This window comes from Pyrgilauda ruficollis, unplaced genomic scaffold (assembly GCF_017590135.1).
Source record: "Pyrgilauda ruficollis isolate IOZ18807 unplaced genomic scaffold, ASM1759013v1 scaffold23, whole genome shotgun sequence".
In the NCBI taxonomy this organism is placed as follows: Eukaryota; Metazoa; Chordata; class Aves; order Passeriformes; family Passeridae; genus Pyrgilauda; species Pyrgilauda ruficollis.
In genome coordinates, this window is record NW_024522539.1 from 8,602,160 (window position 1) to 8,628,272 (window position 26,113).

The following is a 26,113-nucleotide window of genomic DNA, read 5'->3' on the forward strand; positions in this document are numbered from 1 at the left end:
AAATATTTTGAACATAGGATTCGTTTCAGCATTCATGGTGTTTAAATAGGTTTACTTGTATAAATCACAGAAAGTTCTGTGATCCTCACAAAATACAGAAGATAGAGAAAAAAAAAGTTCACTGTACAAATCTTCACACATAATTTGGACACCAGATTTGACAGAAAAAAAATCAAACAAACACCAGTGAAATTGTCTGTTTGCAGAGAACTGAGGCTGCAATGCTGCTGGTGCTTTGCAGCATCTACGCATTTTTCAGTAGTTTCCTGATCAAACAGTCCGTAGCACTTCCTTTGGGGTGCCTGAATGCAATCTGCCAGAAATCAATGGCAAATCTCTTTTTACAGTAAAAATGAAAGGCTGATCCAAAGTCTATTGGAATTACTATGATTTTTGGACTAAAGCCTAAATAATCAGGTAAAGGAGAACATATCTTGTATTTACAATTGCAACCATCTCCCAAGGGCTATTTAAAAAATTACAAAAACATCCCACATCATACAGCAGCCTATTACTACTAATTTTTCTCACCCATGTGCAAATACCCTAGTCTGCTTCATGAACCTATAAATCAGTTAAAGGGTTTGGTGCCATTTTAAATGGCCTTTTTCTCTTATGCAAAATAAAAATGTTAAATTCATAAAGGTATATACCATCAAAGCACAAAAATTTCTTATAGCATTGTAACACAAACAAACAAAGAAATTTACTACCAATGAGATAATTTTATAAAGCTAGATTACATTGGCTCTACTGGAAAGAGGTCAGGTTTTATAGCCTTAAGAGTGTTTAAAAAAGTCCAGATTGTTTCCAGTTCTCAGAGGTCTGACTGCCTTTCCTTCCAGACCAAGAATCAGCATAACAGCTGAATTATCAAAAAACTAAATACCATCTACTCTTTCCTTGTTTAAGACCAGAGAAAAAAAGAGTTTCAAAATGTTTGTGCTATATAAGCAAAGTGATTAATGCACCATCAGGCTTTATCAGCCTAAAACATCCTCTCACCATGTATATCTGAAGAATGACTTTCCAGCTCCAAGCACTGCATTTCCCACAGTACTTGAAATATATCTTTTTGATTTAGAAGCACTTCTCTACTGTATCTCAATGAACTCTTATTGATAGATGATAGCAGCACTACTGTGTAAGCATGGGATTATTTCTGTTACCTCCAGACCTTTCAGTCTTAATTTAGAAGGCTGAACCTAAACCTTTATCAATGTCAAAATTCTTGGATAAGAACATGTACCAACTTCTGGAGGTTCACTAGGGGCATGAGGAGGTCAGTGGGAAATTCAGATTGCATTGTATCAATCTCTCATGATTTAATCACTGGGCTCTTCTAAAGAATGTCAAATGAGCACCTATCTGTATAATGTTAATTCATCAAGTGTCCTGTTACTAGCCCAGTGTAGCAGAATTGAGTTAAAGACTTTACAATAGAATATTTGTCCAAGTCCACATCCTTCTGTCTGCTCCTTGGGAAATGAAAGGTTAAAAAAATATTACTAATTTAAAAAATACTTTTAATCTATTGCTAGAAATTTAAAACATATCTGAGAAAACTTAGAACTGTAAACATTACAACATGAAACACTGAATGTGAGTTTTAGAATTTCAGTCTTTTATGAAAACTGTTCATGGTAGAGATGCTAGGAAAGCAAGGGTTTTCCTATGTAGGTCAACCTCAAACTTAATAAACATCAATTTGTGGCCCCAAAAGTATGTCTAAGAAAAAAGGAAGAAAGTCAGTACCCCCTGCATAGCCTTTTCTCTTCCACCAGAGCAGCCCCAATATCTGTCCAGCACCCAGGGGAGCAAGAATAAGAGAAACAACTAAAAGTTTTGGTCCATTCTCCTTTCTTTCTTGAGGAATCATTCTGGGGGATGACCTTGCAAATGAGGGGTCACTTCTGCTACCTGGAAATGCTCTGCCAGATGCTGAGGTCAGTATCATCACAGCCACAGGAGGACTACTGGCCAGTCCAGTGAGTTTCACCACAGAATTCGGTGGAATAGGATTACAGCCTCTTGGAATCTATTTGGTCCAAACTGAAATGATATAAAATGTGTTTTCTGCAGAAACTGTACTATTACAGATTCCCTGTGAAGGCTGTTTTACTGCACAAGGTGAAGACCTACTGGCTTCTGTGAGTATGATTTACACACAGAGACCTCTGGCAGGCTGGGACTGAGGCTGTAAGAGAAAACAAGGAAGTCTGTAATTCCTAGCGCACGAAGAAACATGGACTGCAAACAGCAGTTCCACTATTTTCTCTGAACAACAAAAATGGTAGTTGGTGCTTTTAAGAAGTGCCAGTTCCCCATTCAGTTTGCCAATAAGCAAAAGTATTTTAAAACACTTTTCAGTTCACTAAGCAACCTATCACACACAAGTAATGATATAATTACTTGTGCATATATTGCTCACACACTTCCAGCCAGCAATTAGCCTAAACAAAAGTATTGTTTGAATAGGATCATGCCTGACTTATGTAGTACCAGTCTCTCTAAGAGTAGTTTTGCCTGAAATTGTAAGTGGTTTTCATTTTCTCTTAATCCTTGCCTCCTTTCCCTCCTTTCCACTCCAAATCAGAAACACATTTCAGTTGATTATGGAGCTAACTTCCTTACCCAAAAAAAAAAAAAAAACAACCAACCAAAAAACATACCCTTAATCATAGAGAACAAAATTAAACCTGTGAACAAAAAAATAATGGCATATATTAAAAAAAGGAATAGAATTAAAAATATTAGCGAACACCTAACATCACCTTCAGTTAAATTTTCAGAGAAACATCACCAAATGATGCCTTTTGTCTTCACACAGCCTTACAAACACATGGCTGTACACTCCTTAAATGTGATTATAAACTCGTTACAGACATCTGTAGGATTAGTATGGAGTACCACAAACCTGACATAGTAATTTGTTACTTACACAAGATGTCCTAGCTAAGAGAATGGAAAGACTTGCAGGACTCAAGTCAGTGAAATCAGTATTATTCTAATATCGGCAGACAGACTGAGTGAGGACTGCAAGGCCAGTCCTCGACATAGCAGAAGAGGAGTATTTCTAGGACAGTGCTGAAATTCCCACCGCCACATATTAGTGGTTGCAATTCTAGTGCTTGGATAAAATTAAGTTTATCAGTTCATTCTCCAAATACACAAATGAAACCACCAAGTGTTCCACAGTGGAATGTTTTCATTATAGAAGAATTCCTGAAATAGTTTGTGGCCACTTGAAAACAGTTTATTTATTCAAAAAAAATCTCTAAATGAAGAGCTAGACATTGAGATTGAAGACGTTAAGTCTTTTTAATAGTCTGAATGCTGTTTTAGGGTAACAACAAAAATGGCTTATCAGAGAAAAACAATGGTTTCAGGCTCCTTCCCAAATCCAAAGTACTGAAGCTTTATATGCATGGGTAGCAAGTGAGCCTCTAACTACAAATCTTCCTCCCTTCCCGGGATTAGAGCTTGTCTTCAGTGATGTGTTAATTTGCAGTAATGTCCCTTGCATGACTCATCCCCAAGCCTGAAAACAGCTCCATTTCTCTGGTGATTTAGATGCAAACTGCCCTGTGAAGGAATAAAAAGGCTCAGCCTGGGAGCAGAAGCCAGCAAGCTGCTGACACTCAAAGCCAGGCTGTGGCTCGGGTACCCTTCCAGAGGCAGAGCAGGAAGGATGGCCAGCAGCAGCAGGTGGAACCGGGAAAGAGATGAAGGAAATTGTGGAAAAAGATCTGTCAGCCCAGTGGGACACATAAGACAACTTCTGTCCACACAAGAGTTTCCTTGGTGTAATACGAAAAACTTACAGAACAGGCACAAAAATGTATTGCTGCTGGACTGCAAATAAAAAGGTGGAGTAAGAGGTTCCACCAGTTTACTTCAATATTAAATTTTGAAGTAATTCAGGTCCTGGGTTCCACTGCATTTTTTTCAAATTAATACTTGAAATGTCATTATCCTTCTCCCCGTGAAAAAGCAGAAGCCAAGACAGATTACTTCTATTTGTGGTAGACAAGGTTTTAATGAGAATATTTTCCTGATTTTGGCATTCACTTTACAACAAGACACTTTTCTAGCAAACCCAAAGAAAAACTAGTTATTAAATGAACGGCAGCAGCTGCAGCCTGGGTATTACAACTCGCACATCTAGTTGAAAACAGACTGACCAGTTTCTACCTTACCTCATATAGCTATACACAAGCCTGATAGTGCAGATTTTTAATTAATATTTGTTTAGAAACATTTCTCTGCCAAGATTAGACTACTTAGAGCCATATATCTAATTCCAGAATCAGGCTATCCTTGTTGTGAGTTTAAACTGGTAAATATCATAAAATTTAGAAGAAGCAAGGTCAACCAGAAAGCTAACTGGTCAAGCAAACATTTTCTCTTTATAAAGATAAACTTATTTTCTTTTTTCCTTCCCTTTTTTTTTTACCCACACCCCCAAGAGAACTCTCAGCCAGCCAGCCAATCAAAGTGGAAATGAACTTCAAACACATTCAGCCCAACCAAGTTTTCACTGCTGTCCTTCTTGGTGGTCCGTCATATGGAATGGTTTTAATACTTGGAAGCAATACCTTAAGTGTCAGAAAACAAGAACATTTTATTTCTGCAAGAAAGCTTTCCAGTACTACTAGTATTTTGGAAAAGAAAAAAATTCCTTGTAGTAGATTAAAAGGTGAAAAGCCAAAAGAAATCAGAAAGAATACTAGGAAACTGTTCCTTATGGCAAGGTTCAACATGTATCTCAAAGTTGGACAAAGGGCTATTACTTGTATATTCATTTCATAATTTAATTTATTTTCAGACATTTATTCCGTTATTTAATTTTTTCCATGAATGGTAAGGGGGGGCCATATTTTTTTTTAACCTCAAATTTCTAACAGCAGTTGAAGTCTTTGGCTATGCATCAAAATCTATTTGGTATCAAGTAAGGTTTAAATTGCATTGACTCAGTAGAAGCTCAGAAATTAAGGATGCAATGCACTGATACAAGACATCATGTGATGAACAATACAGAAGCCTTTAGAAAATGCTCAATTCAAACATTCCTACATTTCTGTCCTTTGGGATCCCTCAAGTATTTGCTTTGAATCACTGTTTTTCCCTGAAGATACAGCAATAAATGTGTCAAAACTATGATGTCCCACTCTATGCAGATGTCACCCCAGTGAATCAGTGTCAGTATTTAATCAGATCTTTAAAGGTATTTTTTCTTATAGAAGTGGTAAAAAAGATATTCACTGAATTTTGAAAATATCTAGCCAAAGAATTTCATCTGCATGTAATTCTTAAATACACAGAGCAACAAAATATGCAAAGAAGTTAGTGCAGTCCTGTACGAAAATGAGAGGACAGTCCTGCCAGATTAAACCAGAACAAAATGTACTATCTTGCATGTACAACATGAATCCATGTGTAATTCTGCTGGGCTAGAGCAGAGTACAGTGTGTTCCTGTTAATATTTACTCATCTTTCATTTCAAACTGTAAGCTTGTCATTTCAGATAGCAAATACTTTTGAATATTTAAGCAACAGCTAGTTCTATTTTACTGAGATTACTTACTAAAAAAGGAATGAATGATTCTGATTAAACTGGCTCCCTGCTTGAAAAATATCACACACAACAGCCAAAGAAAACCCCTTTGAAACATTCCTGTGTTTGGAGGATGTAAGGAAACTAATCTTGGACCATGACAATGATGATGCTGCTATATAAAAATATTGTCCATCTCTCACTGGAAATTTTACTGACCTGGAGAAAGGAACAGTACAAGGGAGAAAAGGGCACATTTGGGAAGATAGGGATAGATGGCTTTCCTGCAAGTGTCTCAAGGTGGTTAGCCAAAAGAACAGAGGGTGTGAGCCACCGTCTTCTCCACCCCCATACCACAGCCTCAGGAACCTCTCTCCCCTTTTATCCATTCTGTTCCCTTCCATGGACACAGGAAGAGGGATCACCCCCACAGCAGACCAGATCAGACTGATCCAGTGTTTTACTGGAATCAAGTGCACAAGGTTATTTCAATTTGGCAATTTCCAGGTGTAACTTGGGATGTAAAGGAACACCAGGACTCTGTAGGGAAGCCCAGAGGACAATTCTGGACATCAGAGAAAAGGAAGAAATGTATTTCCCAAAGGTCAGCAGCCCTTCACAGTAGACAAGATAGAAAATGAATTACTAAAATTAAATTAAGGAATTAAGGTGTGTGAGAAGATGCTGCTCTATTCTTTATCTATGTGGTAACCTTCCAGTACTGATTCCACTTGTGTTGGATAGGTTAAATGGGCTTTCAGTGTGTATACATATATTTCTCTCTTTTTATCCACCTGTGTATTCTTATCACATTTATCATGTATCAAACATATCCATTCCAGCATATAAAAATTCAAGAGATTACCCAATGAAGGATTTTCACCCTCTGGTTTTAAGACTTCAATCCATTCATACTTATGACATAAATGTCATAAGAAAGAGCTGAACGAAGCACAGAAAACAAAAATATCTAGTTTTCTTACCCAGTTTGACCATGATACAATTGAGTTTTGTATTAACATTTCAGCAAAAGTATAATTATAATTGTGTATTATTAAAAACCTATGATTAATTTCCTATAAAATTAGGGAAAATCTTTTTATTCATCAAAGAAATCCTGGTTTACTTGCAGGAAGTAACAGATCAGTAACAGATCAGTTCCCATCTGCATTCAATGTATTTATAACTTTTAATAAATAATGCTTAGGGACTGAATTTTCTTTCAAAAGAAACTACTGCTAATACAGTTGCTTTTACTTTTAACATTTTGATGTTTCAGCACCACTTTCAGTTCCAGGAATTCAAACTAAATTTCATACTGCTAAGTGTCTGGGAAGAGCAGGCTTCAAAACTAAATCACATTTATGAAAGAACAGAAGCTGGCCATATCCTAGATCCAATTCAGATCTCAATGGAATTAATGGAAAACTTTCCAGCAAATGGAATTCTTTCCATCAAATGGAATTGGGCTTTGAACTGGCTTCTGTATAGAGCTATGCTGGTATTTGAGGCTTTTTCAAGGGGATTCATTTTGTTTGTTTTTTAATCAGCTATATTATTCACATAGTCCAAACAGTCTAGTCAAAGACTCAGACTAAGCCTCTGTTATATTTGATTTATCATCTTCTCAAAAACGTGCTCTATTAAATGGAAACTATTCTGATCAAAGTGTATAACCTTTATAGTGTTTTTCAACTACTGTCATTAAATGCAGCCTGAGTTGCAGCTGCATTTTACTGTCCTATAAGTTATTGCTTTCCCAGGTGTTTAGTCCAAGGAAGGTCTTATCCAAGAACCTTTTCTGTTGATAATCAAGACCCTCTAGGGAAGGAAAAGTATGAATTATTGTAAACATTTAAATTAAATTCAAATAGCTCACAGTGGCTCAGAATGCTTTCTATTGTAGCTTTTCTGCTTCCTTCTATCTAAAAACATTGTCAGTTTAAAGCTGAAATAAACCCACCTCAGTTCTCTCTTTTAGGATAGTGATGAGCAAACTGTTTTCTTCAAGTAGCTCCTGCAAAGAGCTCATCTTTCAAAATAAATCTGCCCATCACTGACAGAACCACACCTTGGGATGCAGGGCAAGTCCGGCTCTTCTCTCACTTCTACAGGGAGTGTTTCCTAACAAACTCCCTCCTCTAACATTAAGAAATGTACTGTAAGTGTCTATGAATGTAATTCAGACAGTTTTGATGTGAAATTCAACTGACTCCTGGAACACACTGTGTTATGAGTAAATTTCCACAGCACGCCACACATTTCCTAGGTTTACTTCAGATCTCTTGCCAAGATTAACAGCATTTCTTTCATGTTGCTTTCTTTACATTTATATCTATATTCCATGTTTAACATAATGTTTCTATGGGTCTGGAGAAAGCATTAAAAATTTTTAACTTAAAAAAAAAATTGTTTCTTTCTAAACACTGTTCCATCCATCATTCCCATTTGTTTCTTTATAATTCACCTAACCTTCCCTTACAAAAACTTAATGAACTAATACAATATTCTGACTTTACAAGCTGGAAAATGCAAAATCTGCCTAATGCTGATTTTTTCTATTAAATAAAACAAATTGAGTCAAACAATTCACAGAAAGAGCAATCGCTTCTAATTCTACATATTCTGCAGATGTAACTATAAACATCAACACATCACTAAAATATTGCTGCTTTTATCTCCATTACATCCTATTAATATTTCCCAAAAGTGGTTTCACTTATTATTTATGAAACTAAGTGCCTTAATTTGGATTTTGTACAGTGTGTTATCATTCAGCTTGCTATAAATTTTATGTGCCTTCAAAAGATAAGACACGCTCTCCATCTTAATCTGTTCCACAGCAATCTTTATGTCAGAGGTACACGAATCAATCAATCAATCTCTGTAATTTTCACACATGGCACACTGACCTGGTCATCGTAGCGGTAAGTGAGGAACTGTTCCCCCGTGGTATCCTCAAGAAAACTCCCCTGTGGAGAAAGTGCAAACTCAGGCAAGAAGTATGCACCTTGGGACTGCTCTGCTCTTGTCTGTAAGAAATTCAGAAAGGTCACATTACACCTACTACAAACACAAGTAATCTTTTAAAAAAACTGTGCATATAATTACAAAATCTAGACATGAACTTCTGGAGGGAAAAAAATAGTGTTGTGTTTTAAGGCATGGTGTTTCTGAGTGGATATTTTGCTGCGATGGAGACATGCTAAATATCTACAGAGGTTCAAAGCGAAAAAGATGCCTCAATTGCAGAATAATCTACTAAACCAAAGGAGACCATCTTTGGCTTATCTAACATCACTGCTCAAAGACATTCAAAAAGCAATGTTACACTTTCTTTTTCCTCATACACTTCAGAGAAGTGAAGCAGAGAAGTAGCTGCTGCAGGTAACAAGCTTTTGGTTAAATGCAACATATTTATTTTTACAAGAAGGAATAAAGACAGAATCATACAGTAACTCAGCTTAGAAAATATCTTGAGGGCTCATTTAGTCTAAAAGGAAGCCATGACACTATGAATTACTTTTCTATCTTGCAGTAAGATAGTACTGCAAAGAAGAAATAGGAATGACTGGAGTGAACACAGGCAGTGCCCCATATTAGTTCAGGATGCTATTCACAACTGAGGAAGAGCATTTGAGAACAGGCTGGGAAAGAAAAAAGGGCTCATTTCAATCTACAGAGGAGTTAATTCTGTCAGAATCATAGCTGGTACCTCCAGCTGGGCTGTCTGACACCCGAGCCCTGATTAGAGAAACATCTTTTGCTTGGAGGATCTGTGCCTGATCAGCCATCTCAACACACCTGAAAAGTGCTCAACACACGCAGCCCGTGCTGGGCCAGCACCACCTCCCTGCACTGGAGGCCTCAAGCAACACAGAGAAGCAGCAAATATTCTGCACAGACTCTTCTGCCCTTAATCCTCCTGCATTTAACACTGCCCTGAGAAGCCAACTGGTTTGCATACTACAGAAAATAAGCAATTCTCTTTTGAATGCAGAATATTGAGTCCAGCTGTGTAGTGAGGACAGGGCAAGCAGATCAACATTCCCTTCCAAAAGGTTGAAACCTTTCAAGGAAGAAAAAAAGGCCTGAAATGTGCAAGTTACTGCTGGACATTTACCAATTAATAAACTTAATAAATAGGTGTGTAATTAATCTGTATATTTTGACATTTACACAGCAATTTCACATGAAAGCTGGCAGTTGCCATCATCCAGTTTCTAGACTCTTGGCTAGAACTGTACCAAATATAGGTGCCAGCTAACTAGAGATTTCTAAAGCAATCAACATCATTTAAAGCAGTTTGTGGTGGAAAAGGAAGGTAAGACCTACTGCACTTTCTCTCTTACAGTAAGTTCACCTTCTGAAGCTCACAAGTTATCTCATAAAAAGCAGATGGCATGTCATTTGCAGGATGGTCTGGAGAAGCTTACAGGGCTTTTGCTTACTCTGTTGAGAGCTGTCAGCATCTCAGACTGCAAACCCCATCAGTCATGACAGCATCAGATTAACATACTTGGTTTAAATCAAGCAGTCTTCATATAAACTAGAAATAGCTTGCAAAGGACATGTCTAGACTAGGGTAAAGGTCATATTTCAGCATGCAAGACTGAACAAGATTGTAAAGAGGATTTTTTCATCAGGCCTGCATAAGAGTAATTCATATTCACACCATATTATCCTTACATTTCTATAAAGCTTATTGCAGCAGAGATCTCCCTTCTACACTTTAGCCAACAGCCCTTATTTATGCATAATTAAGTAATACAATATGGAGAACAAATCCACATTTGGTAACAACAGTTTCCCCATCAGGCCACCAAAAGAGGCCTGCAGTGCTGCTTCCTGCTGATCCCAAGCTGGCTGCAGCTGATGCAAGCCTTGACATGTGAAGCACAACCCAGACATGAGAGGGGCTGACATAATCTGGCATCCTTCCCCGCTGCTTTCACTGGGCTATCGATGGACCCATGCGAGGGAATATGGCAGTGATGTAATCCTGTGATTTCAGCACAGGGCTAATGGATGAGAGATATGCATTCTAAACCTCAGGTGGCCTGCGTTAAAGTACTTATCCATTTCTACCTCGGTTTTCCCAGGTGTGAAACAATTGCAACACCTACTGACCTATCTTAATGGTGCATTGTTTAATTTATATTTGCAGAATACTTTGGAAAACAATCCTGTTAAGTGCTAGTGATTAACAACAATATTTTTGGAAGATTTTCTTAATTTACAGGCAGAAGAGAATCAAAATTACCCCACCATACTTGTTAGCTAATTGTATCTATCACACTGTTGCCTAATCTCTCATAAACAAATTTGTCAGTATGATACATAGCAATAAACTTGTTTGCGTTTCTCATCTTTGTAATTTAAACATTCAAAATACAGTGTCTTTGGACATTAATCAGTATTATGCTTTGAATATAAAACATGCCAATATTTGAAGCTGAAATAGCAATGTGAATAACATAACAAGAAAAACTAGAGGTTTCTAACACACATTCCATTTTTTTTGTGGAAAGCTCATGAGCAGCTAGGCACTTGAGGAGCAGAGGAATGTTTGCTAGATTCAGGCAAGCAAAATCTGGCTTCCTAGCATGGAAAATTCTGTGTAAAACGTGGATATTTTATAAGGTTACACAGGAGGTTACAATGGAAACTGATTGTCAGCTGCAGCAATAGGTACTGCTACCTGTCTGGTATAAGTCAAGTAAGAAAGAATACAGCCAAGAAATTAAATAAAAACCAAACCAAAAAAAAAAAACCCCCCCAAAAAAACCAAAAAAACAAAAAACACTAAAAGCACACTATCAGCTGTCATGGCAAACTGATATTGAAACCAATGACTTGCATCTGATAAACAACCCAAACTGAAAAGTTAATTTTTAAAAAAACCAAATCTTCAAGTGTTCAAAGAACTCTTTTGTATCTACTCACCAAAGCAGCAGAAAAACATTTTTACCATTTATATGCAGGCACCTCCAAATAAGCTGCATGCTCCCAAAGTAATTTCGGTCATACATTGTACCGAACACAAAATAGAATGTTTCCACTTAGTCCATTTTATTCCCCACTGAGGAATCTACCAACGTTCCTTATGAGGCTTTTATATTTCTATGGGCACTTTGGCTTAAACATAATTCAAATTTCAACAGTCTGTGGGTTTATAGTATATTTAAGATCATCTCTGAATGACTTAGCTAATCTGATATAAATTCATGTTTTAAAGTAAAGACTATAAGTGCAAGTTTCAGAAAACAATTACATTTCATGCTAGTGTTTTAGGTCTGTTTAATGGCCAGTTTAATCTCAATAGCTTTAAATTAAATGTGTCAAGTTACAAGTACACTTAAGATTTAAAGCAGGCATTTTAAACCAGCTTTTATGATCTTAAGCATATGAAGACAGTAGAAGGTGATAATGTAGCCAAAGCATATATAATACTAATCACTACATAAAATTCACTGACATTAGTAGATCATGTAGCAAGAAAGTCTATGTTACCTACTGACAAAAAAATAAATATAAACATTGGAAACAGATCAGTGTTCGAAAGTCCTCCTAGTCAATCAGGACATGTACTTATTAGTCAGACACTGAAAAAATAAGGCCTTCCATGCTACATCTTTCCAGCTATGTGATCAAGGAGAACTATCCTGATCAGCAGAAGTGGGAAGTGTGACAGGCACTGGGTTTATTCAAGCCTTGATTATGCTGGAGCACAGCTTTGATGTCAGGCTGTGGCTGCTTCCTCACTCACCACTCCCCACCTGGGTGCTGAAAGACCAAATTACTCTTCCACTTTCAATTGCACAAGACACAAAGAATTGCCTGTATCCAAGCTCTGGTTTTTAGATCTCCTTCCACCAAGAGCTGCACGTTTTCTCTGCTGCTGCCCAGTTTCATTGCTCTGTAGAACACTGACTAGAAGCTGCTGGAGCTGAGGATTTGATTTTATTTTATTATTGAGAGTCAGAGGAATGGTCACTGAGTGCTTCCCAGCCAACGCTGCCATTAGCAAGCAGCAAGGCTGGGAAGGACTGAGCTCCCACACACAGCTGAGCCTCTCCCAGGGACTGAGCAGGAGGTGCTGCTGGGGCACAGCTTCTGGTTTGTTTGACCCAAAATTAACCCTCTGGCACATTCTGAAACCACCACACAAAGCAAAGTACTTCAACTGCTCTTTATTTCCCCAATACCCAGGATTCATGTTAGCTGTTTTCATCCAGCTTACTTAAAATTATCAAGTCACTAAACTGTGGAGTTTTCCATTACTAAAAATTATAAATATTAATCACTGGTCATTCCTTTCAAGTTAGAGAGTAACAATTCCATCCAAGGATTTAAACTGCTATTGTAATTTCAGATAAATTAAAAAATCTGGTTTAGTCTACAGTTCTTGGAGATAATTTGATACTAAGGCCAAGACAAAGCTCAACCAAACCTCATAACAGCATGCTACTGTTCTACTTAATCACAGCCATGAGGAGACTTGAAAGTAGTTGTTCCATATCTACATGTAGACAGCAGCAGCTTTAGAATGAGAGCCTTCTATTAAATCTGAGCTTTAATAGAAAATGAGACAACAGAGGTGTAATACCTCAAAGAAATTGCTTGAATGTAATAAGAAATAAAACATTAATATTTTAGATACAGAGGAATTTTAATTTTAGACTTTCTTAGCACCAAGAACCACAAAAGTAAGAACTCTTCCTGTTATGTACACTTAATACATATAAACATTACCTAGATTTAAATCAGTCATTCCCTAATTAGGCCTGTGTCCTTGCTAAAATTGGGAGCATAATGAGATCAAACTCAAGTAATGGAGAGGAAAACTTCAAAATTATCTATTTCAAATGCTGAAAATTACAAATACCATGTTCTTCTTGAAACTGCCTCAATATCTTACTTTTTAAAAGAAACACAAACAAAAGATAAAAGGTCCAATCAAGAGAAGTGTTACAGTTATGCACAAGTGCAGTACCCTGCCCAAAGTAAATTCTGAAAAGAAAGGAGAAATACAGTGAAGGCAGTTTGCTTTCCATAGTTTTGTGGCTCTTTTATTAGTTCTTTTTGGAAGCGGAAAATGGGCAGCATTCATTTCCAAAATCATTGGTTTAGGGGGAAAAAACCCAAGAAAAGCAAAATGAGAAAAACTATCTGCATTCTTAATGACTTGTAAATACATGTTTGTCAGATTAATATGCACAGCAAGCCCAATCATATATCAAAATGTGTGTATTCCCATTTAATTCAAGTTGAATATGTGTCTCCTGAGCTGCTGCAGCATTTGATTTATGCCCCAGGGAAGTAATATACCAGCTAAGTAGCAGTTTAGTTTAATGGATTTTCAAGGACTCCAATACAAAAACGTTAGATAGAGCACAGCATCCCAGCTTCATCACAACGTGTAAAAGTGTATTTCCAGATAAACAACATCACACTAACAGTTCAGAACTTCAGCTATCTCCAGAGCAAGAAATCCTGATGAATAAATATCTAGTAAGAGTAAGATTAGCTTTTGTCATGGCCAAGATCTACAGAAACAGCTTCCTAATGCTAGACACTCTGAAACATTTAAAGACCCTGCAAGGGAACTGAGTTTCCACAGAAGCTGCCAGCAGCTCAGCATTTCTGCAGACCAGGCCAATTATTTAATTATTAATATTAAACTAAGAGGCCGGCATTTCAAATCAGAATTAAAGTATAAATGTCATTTCTCCTAGAAAAATGAAAGAGGACTTGGCTGAACTGAAGTCAAGCACTTCTTCATAGAAGAATTCTGAAAGAAAATTTGGCTGTCAGATTTCATCAGGGAAGCCACAATTGAAGCAATGAGACAAATCTGAAACACTGAGTCAAAAGCTCTGCCGGGGACTGAACTAGAGTAGGAGACTCAAGTATTGTTCTTCCATGTTGCATGCCCTGTATTAGTTAAAAGCAGACTTAAGACATGTCTGATTTAAGCCCAGATCTAGTTATTTTTCTTCTCATCTCTCATCCTAGGCCTGCTTGAACATGAAGAAATAAAACAAGCTTGGAAAAATGTGCCTCTGAGTTGAAGATACATACAAAGATAAGCAAAAGACAATTCTTAAATATTTTGGATAAGCTACCATTTTTCCAACACAGTAAAATACTGCCAGCAAGCAACTTAGAAACTGATAGTTCAGCTATTGTTTGAAGTGTCTATCACTGAAAACTGAACCTAAGCTGTAACTATAATCATACTCACAGCTGCAAGAAAGCAACTGCCTACATCATCTCTGCTGCTCAAACCATCCTGCGCCCATTCAAGCACTCGGAGCCATTCCAGTGACTGGAATGTGTTTAAGATCACGTCACCAGAGAAAAGTGCTCAGCCTAAACCTCTCTTCAGGCTCTCAGTTTGTACAACTTAAAGCCAACACTGAAACAGGAAGAACAATGGAGAGCATTTAGTTTTTAAATTAAGATCCCATCTTTCAGTCTTTTCAAAAGGATATTTCTACCACCATTTTTCTTTATTAAATGTAAATACATTTTCTTTGGCTGCAGACTGAGATCAGCACACTTTGAAATCTTTTTCTGCACCCTCTAAAATTTATACTAGTGATTAAGCTTTTGGATATTTATCAACAATTACTTATGTTTTCTCTTGTTATTGTCTGGCTAAAAGATTAAACATTTCACTGAAAGGCTGCAGCAGTATTTAGTCAAAACTTCATTTACTTTCAAAACCCAGCTTAAATATCGACTTCGCTTCATATTTCTGAAAGAAATATTTCTAAAAGAAATATGAACCCTGAAATTTTCCTACTTCCAGTGAAGCCTCTTCTAAACTCTGTGTTAGGCAGACACTGCCTGCTTTCCAAAGAACTGATCAGATGTGCGTAAAATTTGCTCTAAAATAGCAGCAGCAGCAGCCTGAAGCTGCTCCCAGTGATATCAGTGGCAAAGTTCCCAGGGACCCTCTCAGAACCAGGGCCCAAATCCAGCTGCAGCAGGACAGCATCCCTTACAACATAACACTGGTAGGTCTGTGAGCAGCACTGCTTGCTCAGTTCTCTCTAGTTTTGTAAAAATAAGAGCCAAGGGCAATTCAGCACCCAGAGAAGATAACCCCAGAGCAGATCACTTCCAATTATTGTCAGAAAGTTACTGACTGTGGATCAGATCCTGCTTTCAAAATATGCAATACCCAATTATTTCCCCAAGTCTTTAGCTTAGCCTTGGGGGATGGGGAAGGGGCACAGCTATGTTTAGATCCAAGAGGAAAGCAATTTTATAGCATCTAGATAAAACAATCTACACTGGTGAGTGAAGATTCTACCCACATGTTCCCCAAAGCTTGTGCTTTGGGGGTATGGGAATGGTTGAGGGATGTTTTCAGCCTTTTTTAAGACTGAATCCCCTTTATCAACTCTCCTCTGTGATGAAACAGTGAAAGGAAGGAATATCTGGAAATGAGACAGAAAATAGTATTTCACTTAAACCCCTTTTAAAAATCTTGCAAGACAGACATAAGTGACTGAAGTCTAAAAAGATATTTTTATCACCTCTTCCACCATATGTTCCTTTATTGCAGACAAAAACTTCTTTTTATTCTCTTATTTAGTAACCTAATAATTGGTAAAATTCTTGTCATAAAGAAAGTCCTTTCATATTCTTATGAAACTCTACCTTTTATTCACTGACAATTTCTAAAGGTTCTCATGATCCTCACAGAAAAAATACATTACAAAAGTACTATGAGCATTCTTAGCAAAGAAGGTGGGATAATCTGTGATATTATTTTAAAGTTTTGTGTTGCAGTTTAACCTGACAGGCAGCTGAACACCACACAGATATTTACCCCTCACAGCAGGATGGGGGAAAGAATAAGGAAAAAGGCAAAACTCCTGGCCTGAGATAAAGACAGTTTAACAGGTCAAAAAAAAAAAAATAAAACAATAATAATGATGATTTTTAAATATACAAAACAAGGGATACCCAGTGCAACTGCTCTGTATTTCCTGACTGATGCCAAGCCAGTCCCTGAGTACCAGCCACCCGCCCCTGGCCCATTTTCCACAGTTTTATTGTTCAGTTTGTTCCCACCCAGCATGGGACATCCCAGTGGCCACTTGGACTCACCTGCCCTGGCTGCGCCCCCTCCCAATTTCTTGTGCAGCCTCCTGGCTGGCAGGACAATGTAAGAAGATGGGAAGTCCTCAACTTAGTGAAAGCACTGCTCAGCAGCAACCAAAACACCATTATTCTCATCCTAAATCCATAATACAGCACTACACGAGCTACCAGGTGGAAAATTAACTCCATGCAGCCAAATCCAGGACATTTTGTTAGTGTCCTTTATCAGGAACACCATGTGTGAAGGATTTTTTTGTTGTTAAACTGACCAGCTGCTGGCAACTGCACTCCTTTGCAGGGAACTGACAACCCTGCTTGTCTGTGATCCCAGTTACAGGTCCAGTTACAAACTGGAGGAGACTGGGAGTATAGTCTTTGAGGAACTGCAGATTTCTTTACAAAAGACAAGGAAGAAGAATAATTTAAGGTCATGTAGGATTGCTATCAGAAGCAGCTGGATTATAAAATCAACAAATCAACACATTCACTGAATGAAGATTCACATTGCTTAAGGAACAAAGGAAAGAACAAAATGAAGTGAGAAAGGATACAGAGTCATTTCTTTAATGTGGAAGAAGCGTCCACCATGAAGGGCCAAGACACCCTATGCATTAACACAGACCTCAGGATTACTCAATTACACAAAATATTGATGAATAGAGGCCTCATAAGAAGAACAAGAAGCTGTAGAAGCCTAATCCTTTCCTAGCGAGATAAACAGCACCCAACTGGCTTGCAAGACCAACGTCACCCTTTTCTAATAAATTATTTTCTCCTCATTGCCTCTCCCAGTATCCAGACTGGATAACTACTCTAACAATGCTGAAGAAAGGTTACAAGAAAGGTGTGAATGCTCCCAGGGAACCAAAAGTTGCAGTTTAACAAAAATCTTCCTAAAAACTAACAAAAAATTCTGGGCAGGTGAACTTCAGGGCACCATTTTTTTTAACAATTCTGCACTGACCTTGTGAAATGCCCCTTTGTTTTCACCTGGCCACAATGACATGCCCACACTGGTGTGACAGAAGGATTCAGGATTTAAGGAAAAATACCTTCCACTACATATGATCAACTTTTCTTCACGCAGGTCTCAACACCTTAAGGAAGGCAATATAGGTGGTAGCAATTTGTATATTTATATTTGAGCAAAATGGGACCTAGGACACTGTGGGGCACAGCAAAAGAGTCTTAGCACCATCAGATAAACAGGATAAGGATGAGGGAATGCAAGATTCACACAATACTCAGCTCCCACACAGTATATTATACAGAACTAAAAACTACACTTAGTCCTTATATACTCTAGTATTATTGTACTATTCATCAAGACATATTGTGTGACTCAAAGTTGTCAATACCCTCATTTACAATGGCCACTCTCAGGAGAGTCTGGGACTTCTGACTCAGATTTTCCAAATTCTTTTTAATTTAAATTATAACCTGAATGTTATTAATGGTATGTTATGTTAGTATGATTATTTATATTTAATTTCCTTTTGAGTTTTTTCTTTAATAGTGATATAATTTGAACTGACACAGTAACATGCTTTTCATATACTTCAGTTGAAATTGTGCCTAAGGGCAGTGAAATTCTCATCCATAAGCTGTGTGAAGAAAAAACCTCTGGCACTCAGAAGCCAAACACCTGCTAGAACTAGTGGCGGATCCAGATTTTTAAGAGAATTCCTGTTGCATAATGAAAACACAAAGAAGGGAAATGTGTGGGGTGATGGAATGGTATTAAAACCACGGCACTTAGGGGTGAAAAAAGAATCCTAAGCCGCTATACACTTCAGAGCTAAATGCTGAAGATTTTGGCATTAAAGTTGTTCATGGGTGCAATTAAAACCAGAGACTTTTGTCGTGTGAGGAAACCTGAACAGTGACTCTGTCATACACTGCAGGGCACTGCCATGCCTTTCACTGCTCATGACAGAGTTTTCTCCCTGCCCTCAATCTCTGTACATCTTCTTCTGATTCAGGTGGCATGGACAAACTGGCAAATATTCAGCCCTCAGAAAAGGCTGCCCTAGCACTAGTAATTTTTCTTCCTTGCATGCTGTTATGCAAAGTTATACAACTTTGTCATCAGCAACAGTGTGGTGTTTATCATGAACTAAACAGGTAGATGAAATGGATGGAATTGCTCTGCTACTGTAAATGACTACAAATTCTTGTAAAAGAAATTGACCTGGAAACAGGCAAACTCTCAGCCACCAAGAACTGGAATAATTTCTCAGCAGGAAAACACATCTTTGTCACAACTCTAAGATCAAATAGCCCAAAAATCAAGTAGGAGAAGCCAAAGGGCATGCAACTAATCAACTTGGAGAGATCAGGAAGAGAGAAAGCTTCTGATAATCAATATCTACCATCAAAAAGTTTCTCAATGACTGAACAGTCCTGCGGGTGCCACAGGAGAGCTTGGGCTAACACTACTCCTCATCCACCTTTCTCAGCAGAGCACCAGGAGCACCTGCTACCATCTTATCAATCTATCTGTAAAGAGGGGCTGCAGAGGGGGTGTATCCCAAAATTCTGCTTGCAAAGACAGACCACCCTGAATAAGAGTGTAAATATTCAAAGTGGTTCTCCTCCCTGTTACCTCTAGCTGACGAATCCTCTCTCACCTGGAAGAAACCAGACTGCAGAGAAATGCCCCAGCCAGATGTTCACTCCCAGGCTCACTTAGGATTTCCAACAGCTCAGCACATAAATGCATTTAACATATGGTGAGGAAAATGTGATTTTTCCACTGCTAGTTTTCCACTACTTCTGATAATTTTAGAGATATTAACCCAGTTCTTTGTCTACTCTTCTTTCTCCATTGCAATGAGTCCCTTTGCAGGTTTTATGGACTGAGCAGCCTTGCACATTGAGTTGGTCAGGCACATTTTCACAATAAGGAAGCAGTTAAATGGTCATGGTTCTGCTGGAGGAATGTTGGTTTAAGGCTATTAATAAGGCACATGAGGTGAATGCCTTTCAGCCAAGCGCCCTCCACGTGTGCACACCTGTTTCAGCATGATTTTAAAAAGAAATCCCCAAAAGAAACTGTTCATAGCACGCAGCTTCTAAGTCTCAAACACGTTTCTGCAAATACTCTAAAGGTTTTAAGCTTTTAGTGCTTTACTCGTGTCAGGAATTCTGACACCAACCATGAGGAAAAGCATGCTACTTCACAGTAAACCATTTTTCCCTAAGAAATTACTTTTGTCTTATCATTTGTCTGCCACTTGGACACTATTGACAGTGATTTCCAGCATCCTCATTCCCACCTGATGAGCTACTGCTGAAATGGTTTCCCAGACTGAGGCCCACTGTTCAAACACTGCAACTCACTTCTCCAAGCACTCTAATTTAGCTACATTTAAATCTCAGCTTAACTATTCCTTCAGTCCAGTGATGCCAGTCTTGATATTTATGATGCATCCATTTTTCAGCTTCCTCTCACTTTTTACAAGGGAGAAAGGGTGGTTTTTCAAGTATATTTCATCTTTCTCTCATGCCAGTGAAAGCATCTCAAGCAGAGCAAAGTTTTAACTGTGTGTGGTACTGAGCCAGACACATTATGCAGCATTAGAAATTAAACGCTAACTAGAAAAAGGTTCAATAGCAGAACAAAAACCAAATAATGCAACTGTGTAACAGGACAAACCATTAGTCTGAAGATCGTTCCCTTCCTGGTCGCAACTCATTTACCAGCACTAACTGACAGCATTTCATGTGTATGCTCACTAATAAGCCACTACTTAGATTACTCTGCTTTAGCAGCAAACTCCAGAGCAATTAAAAGCTCACATGACAGGCACTGCAGGCATCTGTTCACTGACAACTGTTAAGACTAATGGTCATTAGTTTAATGACTCATTTTTATTCTTCTCTCCAATGTGTACAGTAATGCTGGAGGACTGATATGGTGAAGGGAAAAGGGCTCTTACTGAGGTGAGAAAAGATAAACACAGGCCCTGCTGCTGGAAAGAATGAAATAAATCCTCTGAATGAAGCAGAATTGCTGAAATGTTAAAAGACACAGCTGAGCAAGTCAGACATAAAATGAAAATAGAAACTGCTAATTCAGAACAGGGTGCCTGCTCTAATCAGGATAGTTTCAACACTACAACATCACCCATCTTCTACGTCCAGAAAGAAATTTTGTTAAGCAATTTTAAAATGATCCAGGTGATTACAGAAAGGCATTCAATGAACAAATAAAGGATAAAAAATAGACAGCACTCAGGAACATCTATAATTCTAAGGCAAGCCATTGTCTAGAATTTTGGAATTTAAAAATGAATGATGCCCTATTAAATGCTCTGCATTTTCTTTAAATATTTTAAGCACCAAGTGTCTTCCTTGTGCCTGATCCCATTATATAGTAATTTTAGTCTTTTAATGGTCAATATTTCAAATGCAACAAGTAGCAAGTAGAAGTGAGTGAAAGAGTTATCACAGAAGGAGCACAGAACGATGGGCCCTGTGATTGTATTCCTGCTCACTCATCTTGTATTCTCATTCAAGCAGCTGAGTGAATTCCTCCTCTCCGTGTGCATTGCTCTGGGAACTTGGCCCCCACGTCCACAACACGGGATTTGCCAATACATACCACCTGCATTCTGAGGGAACGGAAGACCTTCCTGTGGAGGAATATCTTCCCATCCTGTGTGGGTGTACAGAAGCAGATGTGGATGCACAATGGATAGTTCCCAGGACAGATGAACTGAGACATGTCATAAGTCATGCACTGCTTTCCAATTATGATTGTCTTTCTACAGGAAATTTAACAGAATCATTTTACTCCAGAATATCACTCTGGAGTTTATGATGGCATAGCAGATGGATAGTGGGATAAATGGTCGTTTCCTTCTCTTTACCAGCAGTTTGAAGAAGCTAACTGGAGGAAGTGATAACTTTTCAGCAGGTACCAAGTTAACCGACATTTCACTGAACCTACCAGCAGCTCAAACTTAGAGATCCACAACTGGATACAAAGCACAGACTGTAGTTAAGCTACTGAAAAACCCTCCTGATTCCACAGTAAAGGCTGTGGAAAAACTGACTCTTATTGTTGGTGCTGGTACACTCAAATCTCCTAACACATTTACCCTGCACACAAAATGGGCAATCAGCTCTAAGTGCCATGGACATCCTTTAAAGGCCACTCATTCGGCCTCTCCTGCTGCAGCCAAGGGGAAACCACCACTATTTTGCTCAAAAGTAGGATGACTACTAAGGAAAAGCTTTTAAAAACAGCTTTTATATACTGAATTCTAAAAGAGTATACAATCTTGGGTTTTCCCTTTGAACAGTTTTGAAAAACTGTCATAGCTCTGGTAGGACAAGGGATGCTCTGCTCACTACTTTTAAAACCAGCGAGGGCCAGGGGAATGTGGAGTCCCCAATACATGCCTCATGTCCAACCAGTGGTGCAAGATCATCTACTCTTGTGTATCTAGCAGCTGCTCTTTTACCACTACCATTTGCACTTAAGGTTAAACAGAATTCTTGACAGAATAGTTTCATTTTAAAGATTTACAGAGAGGCACTATTCTACAGAATATTTTTCAGCTATTCCTGAGCACTTTTGGAAGGATCTGTGGCAATAACCTCCCCTGAATTTTCTTATCCACAGTCAGCTCTTAGTTTGCCAGTACAAGCTAATGTGAGCTCGGAGGCCAACCCTAACAGCTCAGTATCTAAAGTTTTAGCATGGTTCCAGATTCTCATATGTTTGTCTTTAGCATTCTAAGACTTTTCAAAATACAGACAGAATCCAAGAACAATGGACTGTGCAAAGGGAGGGAAATAAATTCATCTGCCCTTCTATTTAATTGCAGAAGATTCCTTTTGCCCTACACATCTATAACTTCTCAGACTAAAGACAACCATGACACTAGAAACTACTGCAGCTGGAACCTTCACATTCTGGTGAACTTGCAGTGGTGTGAAATACTGTGATCTTCCTGATTCATTTGATCTATTCTTATCCTGCATAATTATACATCTCTCCACATTCTTTTCTTCACTGTTTTGCAAACTGAAAACATTAAGAGTCTCACTGTTAAGCCATGCTGGAGTTATCTGTGGCAGTATTCCTATTTTCATTTGCACATTTTACAGTCCTGGTTTCCTCTGCACCCTAAACAGAGTAAAATGCTATTATAAGAAGCCTAAACAGCAACCATTTTAAATAACACGATCCAAATATAAATCTTAACCTGTGTATTTCCCTGCAAGATTGGCTGTACTTGGAATTATCAGTCCAGAACATCTCTATTTCAGAGCCCAGTTTTTTTGGCCAAGATAGATGTTCTTTTATCGTGATTATAGTGAAAAAAGCCAACTTGCTGGCCTCACTCAGGCTGTAATTATTCTGTGTCTTTGTACAACCTTTTTATAGTTCCTGGTGGAAAGGCTGAAGGAAATCCTACACATTGCAGAAGGTCTAAAATTTTTTGCCCTCTTGCAGAAAACCATTCAAAAATGACTGAATGAGACTTATCCCTTCCCTATATGATTTCTCATTCTTCAAGTTAAGATAATGCTAGCAGTGTTTTCCCCCATTTTGTGTTGCTCCAGCTTTAATAACAAAGGAACTGACTGCAAATTGTTCTATAAAAAAAATACAACCTTTTTTTTAAAAAAAACCCTGATTACCTACTTAATATAAAACCCTGAAAGAAGCAGCTACACACTTTAAAAGTAAGTGTGGGAGAATAATTAAATCTCCAGGTCAAAATTTCTAGGCCAAAAAGATTTAATATGGTCTCTAAATTTCAAAATAGTCCAAAACTCTTAATTTCTACCATTTACAAACAGTCATTCCACATTACCTAAAAGTCATAAGAACCCAAACCAATACCTATTCTAAATCAGTGTGTTCTGTACTACTACTTCCTGAGAGGCTGGGGGCCAAAGTCACGTAGGAAAGGGAGGGTCTCCCTCACAGTTCTTTACAAGGTATAGAAATTACATCTTAAAAAAAAAAACCCAGTAATGTAACACAAAACCTTGTGCTTAAATCCTCAAGTCTACTGTGAGTGGACAAATAGAAAATCAGGGCACCCCACTTAAATAAATAATCCACCTATTGCTACTAATTATATTTTTCTCTTCTCATGTAGATGAAAAACAGCCAATTTGTACTATTTTGAGAATTATATTCAAGGAACAGAGGAAGTTATGTACAGTACATTTTAAACAAAGTCAAAATACAGAAATCAAATTCAACTTCAGTTGAGGAAAGTTTTAAAGAAATTAAAGTTAATAGAATAAACCCTCCTCTGTAAATCTCTTCTTATAATTTCCTTCAGTTAAAGATAACAACATACTGGATTTAAGTCTATACATAACATATCAAATGGTTGTTTTTTTTTTTTTTTTTACAGAGGATCTATTCATAGCAGCTTGTATTTGCAACATATGCAGCAAATTATACTATTAAACACTTAATCCCAATAAAGTTTAAATTTCACCCCTAACAATAAAGCTTGTACAGTTCTTGCTCTACTTGAAATCCAATTCTAGAAATAAACAATAACAGTCATAGGTAGGTATCGTGACAATTAATAATTGAACATTTGAGATATATTTGAAATACAGCTGGTTATGTGGAAATGTGCTGATGAAATATTAAGACTAATCACTAAATTTTTTGCAGTTGACAAATAAAAAATATAGAGTAAACATTACCAAGATGTAGGAAAATATCAGCTAGGTGAGAGCCTTGTGATTCTGGTTACATGCCTCTGAAAACCAGGGTTCCATGTGCCCTTCAGAGCAGTCAGGACCAACCCCACTGAGAGCCCTCTGCAGCTCCAGAGCCTTGGGAAAGAGCTGGGTACCCCACCAACCCTCACAACATCCAGAGGGAAAAAATCCCTCTGCAGCAGGGATCCTCTGGTGCTGACAGCCCACAGAGGCTGCACTGCTGAGGCAGCTCTCCAAAAAGAGCAACAGCACAGGTGAGCTACACCAGCATTTTAAAAGCTGAACAGAACAAGTATCAATGAAGAGAACTGGACAAATTTCAACACAAATACTCACACAGAGTAACAAGTTGCTGAAAGCAAGGTCCATTAGAACCAAGAATGTCCCCAGAAATCCAAATTTTATTTCTACTCAGGTGCTCCATACATTATTTCTGACCTATCTAGTGTTAATTATGCAGCTCTGAACAGGATTGTTTTTTCCTAAGGTACTTTATTAAAAGAGTCAATTCCAACACAAAATCAGGCAAACAGGCCCCTATTTTACAAAACCTGTCATGCCACTGCAAGTCCCAGAGCAGGTATTCAGCCTAGCAAAATGCACCACCCTTCAACATGAAGCACCATTCCTCATTTTTCTCGCCCCATATTCTAATTCAGCTGTGCAAAAACCTCTGATTGTGAGTAATTTCTCAACTAAAAATAACACTGGGGTAAATTATTGTTTTATGCAGCAGCACTGTAACTTATGTATAGGAAAGAGTCCATCAGGAGCCTGCAGCTTTCTAACACTTAATTTAGACTAAAATTCAACTAAAGACAATCTCAGTTTGCCTGAGACTTTGTTAGTGCCATCACATATGCTACACATGCAGGTATTTCCATATAACATACACCTAGGAACAAAATTTTAAATTTCAGCAGTGAATTGAGATACTGCACACCTGAAGCAGAGACTTGAATTTTTCTAGGGTTGTTAAATGCTCCTCAGGAAAAAAAAAAAACATGCTAACTTTTCTCTGCAGGCAAAGGAACAGACTCTTTGACAGTTACTCTGTGCTTTTGATTTCACCTAAAGATGCAGATGCAATTTCTCAGAATACAGATGTCTAACTCTTGCAAATCCATCTATCCCAGACACTGAAAAAAGAATTGGGTCCTTCACTACAAGAACAGGTTAATGGACCTGTTTCCTATCAGCTGGGGAATCCCATTACTGAAGTCAGTAAGTTGCTTTGGTAACATGGAATAAATTCATGAAGGTGTTCAGAGCAGTCTGATTTTGGGAAGAGCTGGGGAAGAACTAACAGGTGCAAGGATGTTGCACTTAAAAAACTTTTTCTCAGGAGTCCGAATAGAGTTGATGACATGGGAAACTTGGGTTGCCAACTTTCTACATAGTATATAACTCTGGGAAAATTAATTTGATTATGAAGGTCAAAGAGAGAGGCCAGCCCATTATTGAAAGATAATCTAATTGAATTTTGCCAATTTTATCTGAATGATTACTCTCCAGATGAAGAACTAGTGTCACTTTTTCATTGCTGCTAGTCTTTTTTCTTCACCTCTAGGCTCACTTCTTTCACAGACCCATCTGGAACTAAGAAACCACATTAGTGGCAACTTCCCACAATCAAAGGGTTGGTTTTGTGCAGCCAGCTAAGCTTTCTCCACACTTAGTGCAGCTTTCCTTGAGAGAAGATCATCCAAACTCAGCATCCTTACT

General features: G+C 38.0%; 1 protein-coding gene across 1 annotated transcript in view; it reads right to left on the minus strand.

Moving 5' to 3' along the window:
• ADAMTSL3 (ADAMTS like 3) overlaps positions 1-26,113 on the minus strand; it is a 168,985-nt gene that overhangs the window by 131,044 nt on the left and 11,828 nt on the right. Inside the window, exon 3 of the mRNA XM_041468945.1 lies at positions 8,470-8,589. Within this exon, the coding sequence (XP_041324879.1) occupies positions 8,470-8,589 (120 nt within the window). The remainder of the gene's footprint in view (positions 1-8,469; positions 8,590-26,113) is intronic.